This window comes from Schistocerca cancellata, chromosome 11 (assembly GCF_023864275.1).
Source record: "Schistocerca cancellata isolate TAMUIC-IGC-003103 chromosome 11, iqSchCanc2.1, whole genome shotgun sequence".
Lineage (NCBI taxonomy): Eukaryota > Metazoa > Arthropoda > Insecta > Orthoptera > Acrididae > Schistocerca > Schistocerca cancellata.
The window spans coordinates 69,762,852-69,781,221 of record NC_064636.1 but is presented as its reverse complement, the minus strand read 5'-3'; the positions used below and the strand labels follow the sequence as shown (position 1 = coordinate 69,781,221).

Here is an 18,370-nt window from a genome sequence, read left to right as displayed (position 1 = left end):
GTGAGAAGACGAGATACTTCTAAACAGTAGGATTCAATCGTATACGGCGACATTACTTCACTAAAATTTAATATGAATCTGAACAGGATAACATTCGAAAACTCGAAATTATTAATTAAAAAGCTTTTGTTTAAAGATAAACTTAAAAATCAAAATCCGTATCTAAATATAAAATTTTATCCAAACTGTTAAAGCCGTTCCCAAGAAACACGAAATTTGCGTTTTTATTTAAAAAATTCTTTTGTGTAAAATCGCGTGCTCTAAGGAAAGACACCTATATACAGATAAACATAAAAACCAAAACCTTAACTACATTCAATATGTACTAACAAAGTTTCAAGAGATGGCGTTATAAAAACATGCGAAATAGCGTTTTTACGAATGGAACTATGTAGGATATAAATATTGCAAAATTGACTTTTTACGAAAGAACGGAACTATGTAGGTGAACTCAAAAAGCAAAAACCAGTCTAAATACAAAATTTCATCTAAATCGTTAGGGCCGTTTTCGAGATACGCGAAATATAATACATAATCCAAGTGCTATTGCTCGTGTGTATAGAAGGTGTGTGTGTTTTGCATTGCATCTGCAACATATAAGAGGTACGTATTTATTCATCATACTCGGATTTCTTGATTTTAATCGTGTGTATTGGGAGCTGTGTACTCGCTGTATATCGTTTCTGTCATCACTAGTTCGTGTATTACCCGCGCAAACTAAACTGACGTCGGCGCGGTGGCTGATGGTAGCGATGGTAAATGGGAAATGCCTTTACGCTCGTTCCCGTCAGCCACCGCCAAGTGTCAGTTTGGTTTTAACGAGTAATATTGCGGCCCACGAACTTTGTTTGTTCGTTCCGAGCTTCCTCTGTTCACACGCATCCTCCACTTGACTGCCATCTGGTGGTCGTAGTCATTCGGCACGACTCTGCATGATTCGGGAGTTGCCTCCGAAACATTGCGTACTAAGAATCGATGAATCGTTGGAACTTGGAATCGTCAAGACTCGGAAACACACAAACGTTCTTACGATTCTTTTGAACGACGATTCGTCCGTATCACGATTCGATTCTTACGATTCTTTATTTAGAGTCGTTCAAATGAACGACTCTACTACACACACACACACACACACACACACACACACACACACCCCATTCACAATTTCAGATATGTCCTGCCATCTGTCAGTAAGATGTAGAACTTTCTGCATTCCGTAAGAATCGTACCATCGCAGACTAGAATGAATCGTGAACGAATCGTAGGAATCGATTCGCAATGTGAGATTGAATCGTAGGAATCGAATCGGGAAAAAGAATCGTGTTGCCCAACTCTAGTAGTTACGGAGGTGTCCTACGTGAGCAACATCTGTGTCGCCGGCTGTCTATCGCTGCAACTGGCGACGTTTGAATTCAAACGTGTTTGAATCTTGTGGCTGCAGCACGCGCTACACACAGCGACAGCCCCGTGTCTACTCGGCAAAGCAGTGGAGCGGACGCGACGGCAGCTATAAAATACCTAACATCCGATTTTAAGAAAACTATCCGGTGAAAAAAATTGATTCTTCCGCAACCTATAGCTTGATATTCTTAAATGATAAAGGTCAGAATTTATTTTCCTTATTCGCCATAGTTACTGTGCTGCACGAAATTTTTAAGAATTTGCAGAGGTAAAGTCACATTGTAGATAAAAACTGAAGAATCTGCAAAAAGGTGGGAATTTAAGGATATGGGACCTGGATAAACTGACTAAACCAGAGGTTGTACAGAGTTTCAGGGAGAGCATAAGGAAACAATTGACAGGAATGGGGGAAAGAAATACAGTACAAAAAGAATAGCTAGCTTTGAGGGATGAAGTAGTGAAGGCAGCAGAGGATCAAGTAGGTAAAAAGACGAGGGCTCTTAGAAATCCTTGGGTCACAGAGTAAATATTGAATTTAACTGACGAAAGGAGAAAATATAAAAATGCAGTAAATGAAGCCGCCAAAAAGGAATTCAAACGTCTCAAAAATAAGATCCACAGGAAGTGCAAAATGGCTAAGCAGGGATGGCTAGAGGACAAATGTAAGGATGTAGAGGTTTATCTCACTAGGACGTAAGATAAATACTGCCTACAGGAAAATTAAATAGACCTTTGGAGAAAAGAGAAGCACTTGTATGAATATCAAGAGCTCAGATGCAAAACCAGTTCTAACCAAAAAGGGAAAGCAGAAAGGAGCATATAGAAGGTCTATACAGGGGCGATGTTCTTGAGGACAATATTATGGAAATGGAAGAGATTGTAGATGAAGATGAAATGGGAGAAACGATACTGCGTGAAGAGTTTGACAGAGCACTGAAAGACCTGAGTCGAAACAAGGCCCCCGGAGTAGACAACATTCCATTTGAAATACTGACAGCCTTGGGAGAGCCAGTCCTGACAAAAGTCTACTATCTGGTGAGCAAGATGAATGAGACAGGCGAAATTCGCTCAGACTTCAAGAAGAATATAATAATTCCAATCCAAAGGAAAGCAGGTGTTGACAGATGTGAAAATTACCGAACTATCAGTTTAATAAGTCATAGCTGCAAAATACTAACGCGAATTCTTTACAGACGAATGGAAAAACTGATAGAAACCAACCTCGGGGAAGATCAGTTTGGATTCCATAGAAATGTTGGAACACGTGAGGCAATACTGAACCTACGACTTATCTTAGAAAATAGATTAAGGAAAGGCAAACCTACATTCCTAGCATTTGTAGACTTAGAAAAAGCTTTTGACAATGTTGACTGGAATACTCTCTTTCAAATTCTAAAGGTGGCAGGGGTAAAATACAGGGAGCGAAAGGCTATTTACAATTTTTACAGAAACCAGATGGAAGTTACAAGAATCGAGGGACATGAAAGGGAAGCAGCGGTTGGGAAGGGAGTGAGACAGGGTTGTAGCCTCTCCCCCATGTTATTCAATCTGTATATTGAGCAAGCAGTAAAGGAAACAAAAGAAAAATTCGGAGTAGGTATTAAAATACATGGAGAAGAAAAAAAAATCTTTGAGGTTCACCGATGAGATTGTAATTCTGTCAGAGACAGCAAAGGACATGGAAAAGCAGCTGAACGGAATGGTCTGTGTGTTGACAGGAGGATATAAGATGGACATCAACAAAAGCAAAACGAGGATAATGGAATGTAGTCGAATTAAGTTGGGTGATGCTGAGGGAATTAGATTAGGAAATGAGACACTTAAAGCACTAAAGGAGTTTTGGTATTTGGGGAGCAAAATAACTGATGATGGTCGAAGTAGAGAAGATATAAAATGTAGACTGGAAACGGCAAGGAAAGCGTTTCTGGAGAGGAGAAATTTGTTAACATCGAGTATAGATTTAAGTGTCAGGAAGACATTTCTGAAAGTATTTGTATGGAGTGTAGCCATGTATGGAAGGGAAACGTGGACGATAAATAGTTTGGACAAGAAGAGAATAGAAGCTTTCGATATGTGGTGCTACAGAAGAATGTTGAAAATTAGATGGGTAGATCACGTAACTAATGAGGAGGTATTGAATACGATTGGGGAGAAGAGGAGTTTATGGCACAACTTGACAAGAAGAAGGGACCGGTTGGTAGGACATGTTCTGAGGCATCAAGGGATCACAAATTTAGCATTGGAGGGCAGCGTGGAGGGCAAAAATCGTAGAGGGAGACCAAGAGATGAATACACCAAGCTGATTCAGAAGGATGTAGGTTGCAGTAGGTACTGGGAGATGAAAAAGCCTGCACAGGATAGAGTAGCATGGAGAGCTGTATCAAACCAGTCTCTGGACTGAAGACAACAACAACAACCAGTGTATCTCGCGCATCTCTGGCTAGGCAACCCAACTTGCATCGTTCGCCTCCAGGTAGGGACGATGTAGGCTGGGTTGCCGTGCTGGAAGCGACCGCCTGGACAGAGGCAGACTCCAGAGCGTGCGCCGAGCGTTACCTGCGTGGCGTCCTGGATGGCCTCGAACAGCTTGAGCGCGTAGTCGTGCATGACGAAGGCCTTGCTGGTGCCGGCGATGGCGTCGTGGTGCTGGAAGAGCGCCAGCGAGCGGCGGGCCCGGACCAGTCGCTCAAAGTCGCGCTCCAGCAGCCGGCGCATCACCGACGAGTTGGACGGCGCCGACGAGGTGGGCGGCCTGGAACAACACGGCCCAGCCTCACCACAGGCTCTGAGTAACACTCGAAAACCTCTACAGGCAGAGACGGCTGCGGTCCAAGCGGCTAGCCTGTGTGCGAGCGGCCACCCGAAGGAACCGAACTCATTTTTTTCTGAGCTTATTTATACACATTTTCTACATCTACATCCATACTCCGCAAGCCACCTGAAGGTGTGTGGTGTGTGGCAGAGGGTACTTTGAATACCTCTATCGGTTCTCCTTTCTATTCCAGTCTCGTATTGTTCGTGGAAAGAAAAGATTGTCGGTATGCCTCTGTGTGGGCTCTAACCTCTCTGATTTTATCAAAATGGTTCAAATGGCTCTGAGCACTATGTGACTTAACGTCTGAGGTCATCAGTCGCCTACAACTTAGATGTATTAAACCTAACTAACCTAAGGACATCACATACCTCCATGCCCCAGAGAGGATTCGAACCTACGACCGTAGGAGTCGCGCGGTTCCACACTCAAGCGGCTAGAAGCGCTAGGCCACCGCGGCAGGCATGAGGAAAGTTTCCAACCGATATCTCATACACAAACAGTAGTTGACCGGCGTTGTCTGGTGAAACGTTGTTGTGATGCCTCGTGTAAAGAGGAGAAATGGGTACCATCACGTTTCCGACTTTGATAAAGGTAGGATTGTAGCCTATCGCGATTGCGGTTTATCGTGTCGCGACATTGCTGCTCGCGTTGGTCGAGATCCAATGACTGTTAGCAGAATATGGAATCGGTGGGTTTAGGAGGGTAATACGGAACGCCGTGCTGGATCCCTACGGCCTCTTATCACTAGCAGTCGAGATGGCAGGCATCTTATCTGCATGGGTGTAACGGATCGTGCAGCCACGTCTCGATTCCTGAGTCAACAGATGGGGACGTCTGCAAGACAACGACCATCTGCACAGACAGTTCGACGACGTTTGCAGCAGCACGGTCTATCAGCTCGGAGACCGTGGCTGCCGATACCCTTGACGCTGCATCACAGACAGGAGCGCCTGCGATGGTGTACTCGACGACGAACCTGGGTGCACGAATGGCAAAACGTCATTTTTTCGGATGAATCCACATTCTGTTTCAGAATGACGATGGTCGCATCGGTGTTTGGCGACATCGCGGTGAACGCACATTAGAAGCGTGTATTCGCCATCGCCATACTGGCGTATCACCGGGCGTGATGGTACGGGGTGTCATTGGTTACACGTCTCGGTCACCTCTTGTTCCCATTGACGCCACTTTGAACAGTGGACGTTACATTTCAGATGTGTTACGACCCGTGGCCCTACCATTCATTCTATCCGTGCAAAACCCTACATTTCAGCAGTATAATGCACGACCGCATGTTGCAGGTCCTGTACGGCCCTCTCTGGATACAGAAAATGTTCGACTGGTGCCCTGGCCAACACATTCTCCAGATCTCTCACCAACTGAAAACGTCTCATCAATGGTGGCCGAGCAACTGGCTCGTCACGATACGCCAGTCACTACTCTTGATGAACTGTGGTATCGCGTTGAAGCTGCATGCGCAGCTGTAACTGTACACGCCATCCGAGCTCTGTTTGACTCAATGTCCAGGCGTATAGAGGCCAGAGGTGGTTGTTCTCGGTACTGATTTCTCAGGATCTATGCTCCCAAATTGCGTGAAAAAGTAATCACATGTCAGTTCTAGTATAATACATTTGTCCAATGAATACCAGTTTATAATCTGGATTTCTTCTTGGTGCAGCAATTTTAATGGCCAGTAGTGTAGCATGCCGGTCGCACAAACAAGAGAAGTTTGCACACCTAATCTCGGAAACACAACGATGCTTGCGCAGCGTCGACAGGCTGATGCGTTTCGGAACGTTCTTCGGTGCTTCCACGGTGTCGCGCGCGCAGACCCATCGCTTCATCCGCAGCCGGAAACCGCAGAGTCTTGGCGCCAATTAAGCGACGCGCTGCGCCGCACACTTTCTCAGAATCCTTTATTGGCGGAGCCAGATTAAGTCTCTGCAGTCTCATACATAGCCCATCAGCCTGAATAAGGTCTGTCGTCCTCGCTTTGTGCCAGGGTTAAAATGGTCGCTGCTGATATTCCCCGCCACTTCTACACTCCTGGAAATTGAAATAAGAACACCGTGAATTCATTGTCCCAGGAAGGGGAAACTTTATTGACACATTCCTGGGGTCAGATACATCACATGATCACACTGACAGAACCACAGGCACATAGACACAGGCAACAGAGCATGCACAATGTCGGCACTAGTACAGTGTATATCCACCTTTCGCAGCAATGCAGGCTGCTATTCTCCCATGGAGACGATCGTAGAGATGCTGGATGTAGTCCTGTGGAACGGCTTGCCATGCCATTTCCACCTGGCGCCTCAGTTGGACCAGCGTTCGTGCTGGACGTGCAGACCGCGTGAGACGACGCTTCATCCAGTCCCAAACATGCTCAATGGGGGACAGATCCGGAGATCTTGCTGGCCAGGGTAGTTGACTTACACCTTCTAGAGCACGTTGGGTGGCACGGGATACATGCGGACGTGCATTGTCCTGTTGCAACAGCAAGTTCCCTTGCCGGTCTAGGAATGGTAGAACGATGGGTTCGATGACGGTTTGGATGTACCGTGCACTATTCAGTGTCCCCTCGACGATCACCAGTGGTGTACGGCCAGTGTAGGAGATCGCTCCCCACACCATGATGCCGGGTGTTGGCCCTGTGTGCCTCGGTCGTATGCAGTCCTGATTGTGGCGCTCACCTGCACGGCGCCAAACACGCATACGACCATCAGTGGCATCAAGGCAGAAGCGACTCTCATCGCTGAAGACGACACGTCTCCATTCGTCCCTCCATTCACGCCTGTCGCGACACCACTGGAGGCGGGCTGCACGATGTTGGGGCGTGAGCGGAAGACGGCCTAACGGTGTGCGGGACCGTAGCCCAGCTTCATGGAGACGGTTGCGAATGGTCCTCGCCGATACCCCAGGAGCAACAGTGTCCCTAATTTGCTGGGAAGTGGCGGTGCGGTCCCCTACGGCACTGCGTAGGATCCTACGGTCTTGGCGTGCATCTGTGCGTCGCTGCGGTCCGGTCCCAGGTCGACGGGCACGTGCACCTTCCGCCGACCACTGGCGACAACATCGATGTACTGTGGAGACCTCACGCCCCACGTGTTGAGCAATTCGGGGGTACGTCCACCCGGCCTCCCGCATGCCCACTATACGCCCTCGCTCAAAGTCCGTCAACTGCACATACGGTTCACGTCCACGCTGTCGCGGCATGCTACCAGTGTTAAAGACTGCGATGGAGCTCCGTATGCCACGGCAAACTGGCTGACACTGACGGCGGCGGTGCACAAATGCTGCGCAGCTAGCGCCATTCGACGGCCAACACCGCGGTTCCTGGTGTGTCCGCTGTGCCGTGCGTGTGATCATTGCTTGTACAGCCCTCCCGCAGTGTCCGGAGCAAGTATGGTGGGTCTGACGCACCGGTGTCAATGTGTTCTTTTTTCCATTTCCAGGAGTGTAATTAATGTTCTGCAGCAATCCAGCTACACCGTGCAACACAATTAAAGGATCACTGTTTCGAAATCCCAAAATTCTCTCCCGTTGCGACGCAGAGGTTTGAAAATTGGCTCAAACGTGCCTGCAACATTCCTCTCCGATGACGCAAAAGCGTGGAGTCCTGTGATGTCACCCTCTGCATGTCCAACATGCAGAAATCGACAAATGCGAAAGACAGGCGACGGCTCACATGAGACTGATGGGCTATGTATGAGACTGCAGAGACTTAATCTGGCTCCGCCAATAAAGGATTCTGAGAAAGCGAAGCGTGCGGCGCAGCGCGTCGCGTAATTGGCGCCGTGCGTATCTTATGACCTATGAGCACTTTCTCAGCAGAAGAAATATGTTTCACAGTAGCGAAGATGACCACGTCCTCATAGCTCTCAAAGTATACACTCTTAGGGTACGACCTAGTAGATGACTTCGGAATTTGCATGAGACTTTTGACGGATGACATCGGAAGTTCACTGAAGCTTTTTGCGGATGATGCTGTGGTATATCGAGAGGTTGTAACAATGGAATACTGAAATGCAGGAGGATCTGCAGCGAATCGACGCATGGTGCAGGAAATGGCAATTGAATCTCAATGTAGGCAACTGTAATGTGCTGCGAATACATAGAAAGAAAGATCCTTTATCATTTAGCTACGATATAGCAGGTGAGAAACTGGAAGCAGTTAATTCCATAAATTATCTGGGAGTACGCATTAGGAGTGATATAAAATGAAATGCTCATATAAAGTTGATCGTCGGTAAAGCAGATGCCAGACTGAGACTCATTGGAAGAATCGTAAGGAAATGCAATCCGAAAACAAAGGAAGTACGTTACAGTACGCTTGTTCGCCCACTGCTTGAATACTCCTCAGTAGTGTGGGATCCGTACCAGATAGGGTTGATAGAAGATATAGAGAAGATCCAACGGAGAGCAGCGCGCTTCGTTACAGTATCATTTAGTAATCGCGAAAGCGTTACGGAGATGATAGATAAACTCCAGTGGAAGACTCTGCAGGAGAGACGCTCAGTAGCTCGGTACGGGCTTTTGTTAAAGTTTCGAGAACGTATCTTCACCGAGGAGTCAAGCAGTATATTCCTCCCTCGCGTAGAGACCATGAGGATAAAATCAGAGAGATTAGAGCCCACACAGAGGCATACCGACAATCCTTCTTTCCACGAACAATACGAGACTATAATAGAGGGGAGAACCGATAGAGGTACTCAAGGTACCCTCCGCCACACACCGTCAGGTGGCTTGCGGAGTATGGATGTAGATGTAGATCTAGTAGCATGCGTACAAAGCGATTCAAAGTGGAACAGTCACGTAAAACTTATCGCACATAACGCAGGTGTCAGACTGAGAATCATCGAAGGAGTCCCCAGGATATGTAATCCTCCCGCATAGGGGTAGCTCACAAAACTCTCGTTCGACCACTACATTAATATACTCGCCAGATCGCGATCCGTACCAGTTGGGCTTGATAAAGAAATTGAGCAGATCGAAGAAGAGCGCAGTAAACGCAAAAGCGTTTCAGACAACTGCAGTGGCAGACGCTGCAACACAGGCGTTCTACATTACATATTGGTTTACTTTTATAGTTCCGGGATCGTACGTTCGTAGAAGAGTAAGCAACATATTGCTTCCTTCTACATTTTGTTGTTGTTGTTGTGGTGGTTTCAGTTCTGAGACTGGTTTCATGCAGCTCTCCATGCTACTCTATCCTGTGCAAGCTTCTTCATCTCCCTGTACCTACTGCAGCCTACATCCTTCTGAATCCGCTTAGTCTATTCATCTCTTGGTCTCCCTGTACCATTTTTATCCTCCACGCTGCCCTCCAATACTAAATTGGTGATCCCTCGATGTCTCAGAACATGTCCTACCAACCGATCCCTTCTTCTAGTCAAGTTGTGCCACAAACTCCTCTTCTCCCCAATCCTATTCATTACCTCCTCATTAGTTACGTGATCTACCCACCTTATCTTCAGCATTCTTCTGTAGCAGCACATTTCGAAAGCTTCTATTCTCTTCTTGTCCAAACTAGTTATCGTCCATGTCTCACTTCCATACATGGCTACACTCCATACAAATACTTTCAGAAATGACTTCCTGACACTTAAATCTATACTCGATGTTAACAAATTTCTCTTCCTCAGAAACGCTTTCCTTCCCATTGCCAGTCTACATTTTATATCCTCTCTACTTCGACCATTATCAGTTATTTTGCTCCCCAAATACCAAAACTCCTTTACTACTTTAAGCGTCTCATTTCCTAATCTAATTCCCTCAGCATCACCCAACTTAATTCGACTACATTCCATTATCCTCGTTTTCCTTTTCTTGATGTTCATCTTATACCCTCCTTTCAAGATACTGTCCACTCCGTTCACCAGCTCTTCCAAGTCCTTTGCTGTCTCTGACAGAATTACAATACCATCGGCGGATTTCTTCTCCATGGATTTTAATACCTACTCCGAACTTTTCTTTTGTTTCCTTTATTGCTTGCTCAATATACAGATTAAATAACATCGGGGATAGGCTACAACCCTGTCTCACTCCCTTCCCAACCACTGCTTCCCTTTCATACCCCTCGACTCTTTTAACTACCATCTGGTTTCTGTACAAATTGTAAATAGCCTTTCGCTCCCTGTATTTTACCCCTGCCATCTTCAGAATTTGAAAGAGAGTATTCCAGTCAACATTGTCAAAAGCTTTCTCTAAGTCTACAAATGCTAGAAACGTAGGTTTGCCTTTCCTTAATCTTTCTTCTAAGATAAGTCGTAAGGTCAGTATTGCCTCACGTGTTCCAGTATTTCTACGGAATCCAAACTGATCTTCCCCGAGGTCGGCTTCTACTAGTTTTTCCATTCGTCTGTAAAGAATACGTGTTAGTATTTTGCAGGTGTGACTTATTAAACTGATAGTTCGGTAATTTTCACATCTGTCAACACCTGCTTTCTTTGGGATTGGAATTATTATATTCTTTTTGAAGTCTGAGGGTATTTCGCCTGTCTCATACATCTTGCTCACCAGATGGTAGAGTTTTGTCAGGACTGGCTCTACCAAGGCTGTCCGTAGTTCGAATGGAATGTTGTCGACTCCGGGGGCCTTGTTTCGACTCAGGTCTTTCAGTGCTCTGTCAAACTCTTCACGCAGTATCTACATATGTCTCTCGAAAACACCGTGAAGGTTCTTCCTGCGGACTTTTCGCGAGTGGAACGCAAAAAGGGGGAAGTGACACTACTACACAAAGTACCCTCCGCCACACACCGGAAGGTGGCTTGCGGAGTATGGACGTAGTAGATGTACAGATGTAAGGCGCGTTAATAATGTCACATTAGCAGAAAATTACACCAGAATCCTGCCGGACGCCACCGTGGGCGTGTCACAGCATGGGAATGTCGTCACATCCCGTATCACCCACATGCCACCCCTCCTTTTAACGCCTCTGCGATGGAGGTCGAAATAGCCACAGCCAGCGTTGAAATTACAGGCTTCTCTTATCCGTGGCGCAGGAAAGTTTTTCAGACACACCACTGCTCAGAATCGAAACGAAAAGACCTCGCCGGCCGCGGTGGTCTAGCGGTTCTAGGCGCTCAGTCCGGAACCGCGGGGCTGCTACGGTCGCAGGTTCGAATCCTGCCTCGGGCATGGCTGTGTGTGATATCCTTAGGTTAGTTAGGTTTAAGTAGTTCTAAGTTCTAGGGGACTGATGACCACAGATGTTAAGTCGCATAGTGCTTGGAGCCATTTGAAAAGACCTCACGGAGCGGCGTTAAGGACGTAAATGAAAACACCCCTTCCCTTGCAGCTTTGATTCCCACACATTTCGTGGTCGAAATCTTGATGTCGCAGTGAGATGAGCGACAGCACAATATTCCACACTGGTGACACCCTCTCGGCGTTTCAAGCCTACTCTACGAGCATTGTCCAAGGAATAGAAAAGCAACTGGAATCACTCAACAGAGGAAAGTCCACTGGACCTGGATGTGATGTATTGCGAATACATAGAAATAAGGATCCTTTATTGTTTGATTATATGATAGCGGAACAAACACTGGTAGCAGTTACTTCTATAAAATATCTGGGAGTATGCGTGCGGAACGATTTGAAGTGGAATGATCATATAAAATTAATTGTTGGTAAGGCGGGTGCCAGGTTGAGATTCATTGGGAGAGTCCTTAGAAAATGTAGTCCATCAACAAAGGAGGTGGCTTACAAAACACTCGTTCGACCTATACTTGAGTATTGCTCATCAGTGTGGGATCCGTACCAGATCGGGTTGAAAGAGGAGATAGAGAAGATCCAAAGAAGAGCGGCGCGTTTCGTCACAGGGTTATTTGGTAACAGTGATAGCGTTACGGAGATGTTTAACAAACTCAAGTGGCAGACTCTGCAAGAGAGGCGCTCTGCATCGCGGTGTAGCTTGCTCGCCAGGTTTCAAGAGGGTGCGTTTCTGGATGAGGTATCGAATATATTGCTTCCCCCTACTTATACCTCCCGAGGAGATCACGAATGTAAAATTAGAGAGATTCGAGCACGCACGGAGGCTTTCCGGCAGTCGTTCTTCCCGCGAACCATACGCGACTGGAACAGAAAAGGGAGGTAATGACAGTTGGCACGTTAAGTGCCCTCCGCCACACACCGATAAGCTGCTTGCGGAGTATAAATGTAGATGTAGGACTGCAACCCCAAGGAATGTGGTCTGACCCCTTTGGTGTACCACTGCAAATTTTGCTCTGATTTACAGGTTGAAATCAATAGGGACCGTTCAGAAACATGCCACAAAATTTGAACGAGACCTGAAGCTGCAAAGGGTGTTCATGCTTTTTCATTTGTCTTGTTCCGTGACCTCCTGTCCCATGATGAGCCGAGGGGGCTGGTAGAGGGGGGGGGGGGGGAGTGGAACATTGATATGTGCGTGAATAAAACGGCAAAGAGTCCCACTAAAAGCGGACGCAAACGTAAATGCATGCTTGACAAGCATGCCTGTGTAAGCACGCAGAATTCCTTGCCCCCACACATGGTTCAAGCAAGCTTGTACAAGCATTAGTTTGTTTATCAGAAAGTGTGGAGCTCTGACTAAAGTTGCGCTGGCTTTGGCAATATTTTTACTTGCGTTAGGAATAAAAAAGATAAAATGTCGCATATGAAGTAAAGAGTAATTAAACAAACGAATACATTTTTGATGTATAAAATATTCGTGGTAGACAGACAATGGGAACTATCTCACTGTACTGATGATTTTCTTCTCTCTTTCTTCGTGTAATACTATGTTCTTTGTGTTCTTTGACTTGATCTACAGTACAGTATAACCTGTGTACATATTGTAATTTAACAGAACCACATAAAAATTAAATCAAGCCAGATCACTGACTAATGCTTCTACAAGTCACCCTATACTTGATACAGACGCTCAAGCATACACACACTTGAACGATTGCACATGCATGCACAATGGCAATTCGATCAAGCATCAAGCTGGAATGAGCGGAGTGTGCGCTGATATGAAACTTCCTGGCAGATTAAAACTGTGTGCCGGACCGAGACTCGAACTCGGGACCTTTGCCTTTCGCCGGCAAGTGCTCTACCCAAGCACGACTCACACCCCGTCCTCAAAGCTTCACTTCTGCCAGTACGCTGTCTCCTACTTTCCAAACTATACAGAAGCTCTCCTGCGAATCAGAAAGTTTCATATCAGCGCACACTCCGCTGCAGAGTGAAAATCTCATTCTGGAAACATCCTCCAGGCTGTGGGTAAGCCATGTCTCCGCAATATTCTTTCTTTCAGAAATGATAGTTCTGCAAGGTTCGCAGGAGAGCTTCTGTTAAGTTTGGAAGGTAGGAGACGAGATAATGGCAGATGTACAGCTGTGAGGACGGGGAGTGAGTCGTGCTTGGGTAGCTCAGTTGGTAGAGCACTTGCCCGCGAAAGGCAAAGGTTCGGAGTTCGAGTCTCGGTCCGGCACACAGTTTTAATCTGCCAGGAAGTTTCAAGCATCAAGCTATTTGTACAGTCTTAATGCTCGCGCAGATTTATGCTACACACTCTCAAGCATGCATGGCCAAGCACGCTCGTACAAGCGTGCTTTTGAAGCATGCAGGGCCCCTTTACACCCCCCAGTTCGGCAACACCGTCCATGCCAGCCACGCAGCTTCACTGGGCGCGTTGCAAACGCACGTCTCAGAAACTACTGACACCAGTTCAGCCTTGCGGCTGCTCTAGCGCCTGAACGTCAGGCAGCCACTACGCCACCGCTTAGGTGGGGTTTGCCCAGCTTCAGGCTGCGTCGGTGTCGCAGTTTCTGACATATTTTTAATCTGCGCAGTAAAGCAGTGTGGGTGGCGCAGAGGATGTTGCCGTTTGTTTTATCCACACACCCCGCCATGATGACGCCATAGGAGGCCGCAGAACAGCAGGGCTGAAAATGTGTAAACTCCCTTTGGTGCTTCACGCCACATTCATATTTCACTGAATGGTTTTTGAACAGTCCCTAGCGGTTACTAGAGATGGGGGATCCGCTCTTGAACTAATTCATAGAGTTCAATCTTTCAAAGGAGTGAACAATCAGTGATTCAGAAAAAAAGAACGGTAGCTCCAAACGTTTCCCACGGCAGAGAGAGAGAGAGAGAGAGAGAGAGAGAGAGAGAGAGAGAGACGGAGCATATCAGCAGCGCCTCTGCTGGTCAGAGCACAGTGCACGCCACACAACACAGCCAGCGCCGGCCTCTGCCCTGCTTCTACCTTGGCTGCCTGCATTGTGCAGTGCCCCATTGGATTTTGTGTTTCACATATGCCGTGGCGAGACGGCCGCGCAGTGTCTGGCGCAGCTTAACTTGGCATCGCACTCTGTCGGCGATCGTTTCAGTCGCACGTCCTGCCCTCTGGGCAGTTGATGCGAGCAACAGGACAGAGAGCCACCTAGCGGATAACATAGGAACTACTTGCAAAAACCCGCTCGCAAGGGAACGAACTATTTGTCTCGGAGCGGGTGAGTTCACCGCTACCCCCTCCCTCGGAACTCGCCCACTCAACGCTCGCCCCACCGTCTCGACTCTAGCCAGAGCGTCGAGCAAAGCGACTCAGGTGTCACTGTGGTCTCTGCGGTCTCAGCTCACGCAGTAATACAGCTCGCGGCTCGACCTGCTCGACTCAGCGCCTCTGCATCGGAGTTCGTCCCCACTGGATATTGTTCTTCGTAGTAATGCCGCTATGTATATTACATTATTATGTTATGTATACATCAATTGTTTTTATTTTATTTTTATTTGTTTAAACTGATTAGTTTAGGTTCCTGATGACTCCTCTTACTATAGGATTTTTATTATAGACACTCGAATTTACGCTTTAATTACGAGCGAACCGATAAACGTATCGCACAATGTGATACACCAATATTTTCCTTGTTTTATTCTGCGTAAGGCTATATGCAGCACTTTCGTTTTACAGTCAAATTTATATTTTTTTTTCTTATTCTGGTACGGATTTTGCGATTTTAGGCGTCTTCGAAAGGAAACGTTCACTTTAAAAATATATGGCTTGCGATGTATTTGTATGAGGTTAATGAAATTTTAATACGTTATAGCCAAATATATTGTTAATGTAAATCTCAAGTTACAACATTTTCCGATCACCCAAAAAACCACGATAGTGCAAAATAAATCAATAATCAAAAACTTTGTCATATCGTGGAAATTTCAATAAACAATACAAAATTCTTACTCATTATCTGTGTTACTTCAAAATAGGGTCAAATAAGATCAAAATACAGGTATAGTACTGGAATAAACCAAGTTTAAAGGGCAATGTGCCTTCCATTTATTTTATATTGTAAATGAGTGGTGAGTCATGAAAAAGAGCTAATTCATTTCAGGGAGTGAACAGTTCTGATCCAATCTCTGAAAAGAACAGTTTTGCCCATCTCTAGCGGTTACTCTCTGTATACCAGAGCAAAAATTGCACTCGCACTGACCTTTGGAGGAGCCAGATGGCCTCGAGCCGGGTTGCAGGGTCACGATGTCCTTACAGAACGGTTTAGTCGCTTGCGGATTGTCAGCGGTCGTGAACGCTCGTCACAAACGTCGTGCAGTTGCTCACAGCATTGCGACTTGCCGTTTTTGACCGCGAAATGCTGTGAATCAACGCCCCAGGGCACGAGGTGGTTTAATTGACGCCTTGCATAGCACCTCCTGAGGGCTTTCCGTGTCGAATCAGAGCGGCGGTTTGCGCGAACGTTTTCCTCGGTCAAAGATAAGAAGACTGCTTGATTTCAACTCTGGACGTTAAAAGAAGAGGTGAAATGTAAATAAAACGGGGTGCGACGACCTTCCCCTTGTATTACATGTCCACGGTGGCATTAGGCACAATTTTGTGGTGAAACCTTACAACTGACTCGTTTTATCCGTCCCACCCATTATTATCAGCCCTTAATACTTTTAGCTTTGCCCCCCGCAAACCCTGTATCTAATACAGCTCATGTTAACGAACTAAATTCCGTAATATTCCATATACACTACTGGCCATTAAAATTGCTACACCAAGAAGAAATGCAGATGATAAACGGGTATTCATTGGACAAATATATTATACTAGAACTGACATGTGATTACATTTTCACGCAATTTGGGTGCATAGATCCTGACAAATCTGTACCCAGAACAACCACCTCTGGCCGTAATAACGGCCTTGATACGCCAGGGCATTGAGTCAGAACAGAGCTCGGATGGCGTGTACAGGTACAGCTGCCCGTGCAGCTTCAACACGATACCACAGTTCATCAAGAGTAGTGACTGGCGTATTGTGACGACTCAGTTAGTTGCTCGGCCACCACTGACCAGACGTTTTCAGTTGGTGAGACATCTGGAGAATGTGTTGGCCAGGGCAGCAGTGGAACATTTTCTGTATCCAGAAAGACTTGTACAGGACGTGCAACATGCGGTCGTACATTTTCCTGCTGAAACGTAGGGTTTTGCAGGGACCGAATGGAGGGTAGAGCCACGGGTCGTAACACATCTGAAATGTAACGTCCACTGTTCAAAGTGCCGTCAATGCGAACAAGCGGTGACCGAGACGTGTAACCAATGGCACCCCATACCATCACGCCAGGTGATACGCCAGTATGGCGATGACGAATACACGCTTCCAATTTGCGTTCACCGCGATATCGCCAAATACAGATGTGAGCATCGTGATTAAACAGAACCTGGATTCATCCGCAAAAATGACGTTTTGTCATTCGTGCACCCAGGTTCGTCGTCGAGTACACCATTGCAGGCGCTCCTGTCTGTGATGCAGCGTCAAGGGCAACCGCAGCCACAGTCTCCGAACTGATAGTCCGTGCTGCTGCAGACGTCGTCGAACTGTTCGTGCAGATGGTTGTTGTCTTGCAAGGGTCCCCATCTGTAGCCTCAGGAATCGAGACTTCGCTGCACGATCCGTTACAGCGATGAGGATAAGATGCCTGTCATCTCGACTGCGAGTGTTACGAGGCCGTTGGGATCCAGCACAGCGTTCCGTATTACCCTCCCGAACCGACCGATTCCATATTCTGCTAACAGTCATTGGATCTCGACCAACGCGACCAGCAATGTCGCGATATGATAAACCGCAATCGCGATAGGCTACAATCCGACCTTTATCAAAGTCGGAAACGTGATGGTACGCATTTCTCCTCCTTACGCGAGATTTCACCAGGCTACGCCGGTCAACTGCTGTTTGTGTATGAGAAATCTGTTGAAAACTTCCCTTATGTCAGCACGTTGTAGGTGTCGCCACCGGCGCCAACCTTGTGTGAATGCTCTGAAAAGGTAATAATTTGCATATCACAACATCATCTTTCTGTCGGTTAAATTTCGCGTCTGTAGCACGTCATCTTCGTGGTGTAGCAATTTTAATGGCCAGTAGTGTATAAACAGCCGCACTCATAGGGGATCTTCTAAGCGCGAGGCTTCCGAAGCATCAAATCATCTTTAACGGAACCCAGAGTGCTGCCGTCTTTCATGGTGGGCGAAAAATCACACGAGCAAGTGCTGGAGCGTTAATCACCTCGGCTCACTCTGATGATGGCTGGGCGGTTCTGATCCGAAATATTAGAAGAAGAAGCTGAATTTATGGAGCTGCACGCACGAAATTTTATGGAACAGTCTTTTCGCCGCGAAAACCTGAAGGTGAACCTCAAGTTTGATTCACGTAGTGCATCAGTACCCCATTCCGCCAGCAGGGGCGTCATGGTTGTGCACAGTTAAGATGGGTACCTTCACTGGTGTGGAGTGTGCTCGCTGTGTGTTTCGGTTCCGTGAAACGAATTCGGCAACAACACTTCGGCGTAAATTTCGCACCGATTGTGCTAAACAATCTGCGAGCAGGCCTAGAAGTTAATTTTGGCAGAACAATTTTTTGTTGGCATGGGTTGTTCACTGCGAGACGGAAGGCCTGTGCCGTGACAGTCCAATCGGACGGCCGCTTCACTCCCCAGACTTGACACCACTGGATTTCTTTGTCTGGCGTTTCAGTGGCATAGTGTGTATATTTCTCCGTTACAAACAATTCAGTTGACGTGAAAAAACTAATCTACGCTGCCATGGCACAGGTTACGACTGATTTGCTGCAACTGAATGTGGGAAGAAATTAATTACTGGTGGGAGGTTTGACGCATAACAAAA

The 18,370-nt window shown here is 46.7% G+C and overlaps 1 protein-coding gene across 3 annotated transcripts in view; it reads right to left on the bottom strand.

Annotated features, from left to right (window-relative positions):
* LOC126108851 (alpha-mannosidase 2) overlaps positions 1-18,370 on the bottom strand; it is an 880,291-nt gene that overhangs the window by 225,346 nt on the left and 636,575 nt on the right. For all 3 annotated transcript variants that reach the window (XM_049914220.1, XM_049914219.1, XM_049914218.1), the window contains exon 9: positions 3,958-4,153. In XM_049914220.1, coding sequence (XP_049770177.1) covers positions 3,958-4,153 — 196 coding nt within the window. The remainder of the gene's footprint in view (positions 1-3,957; positions 4,154-18,370) is intronic.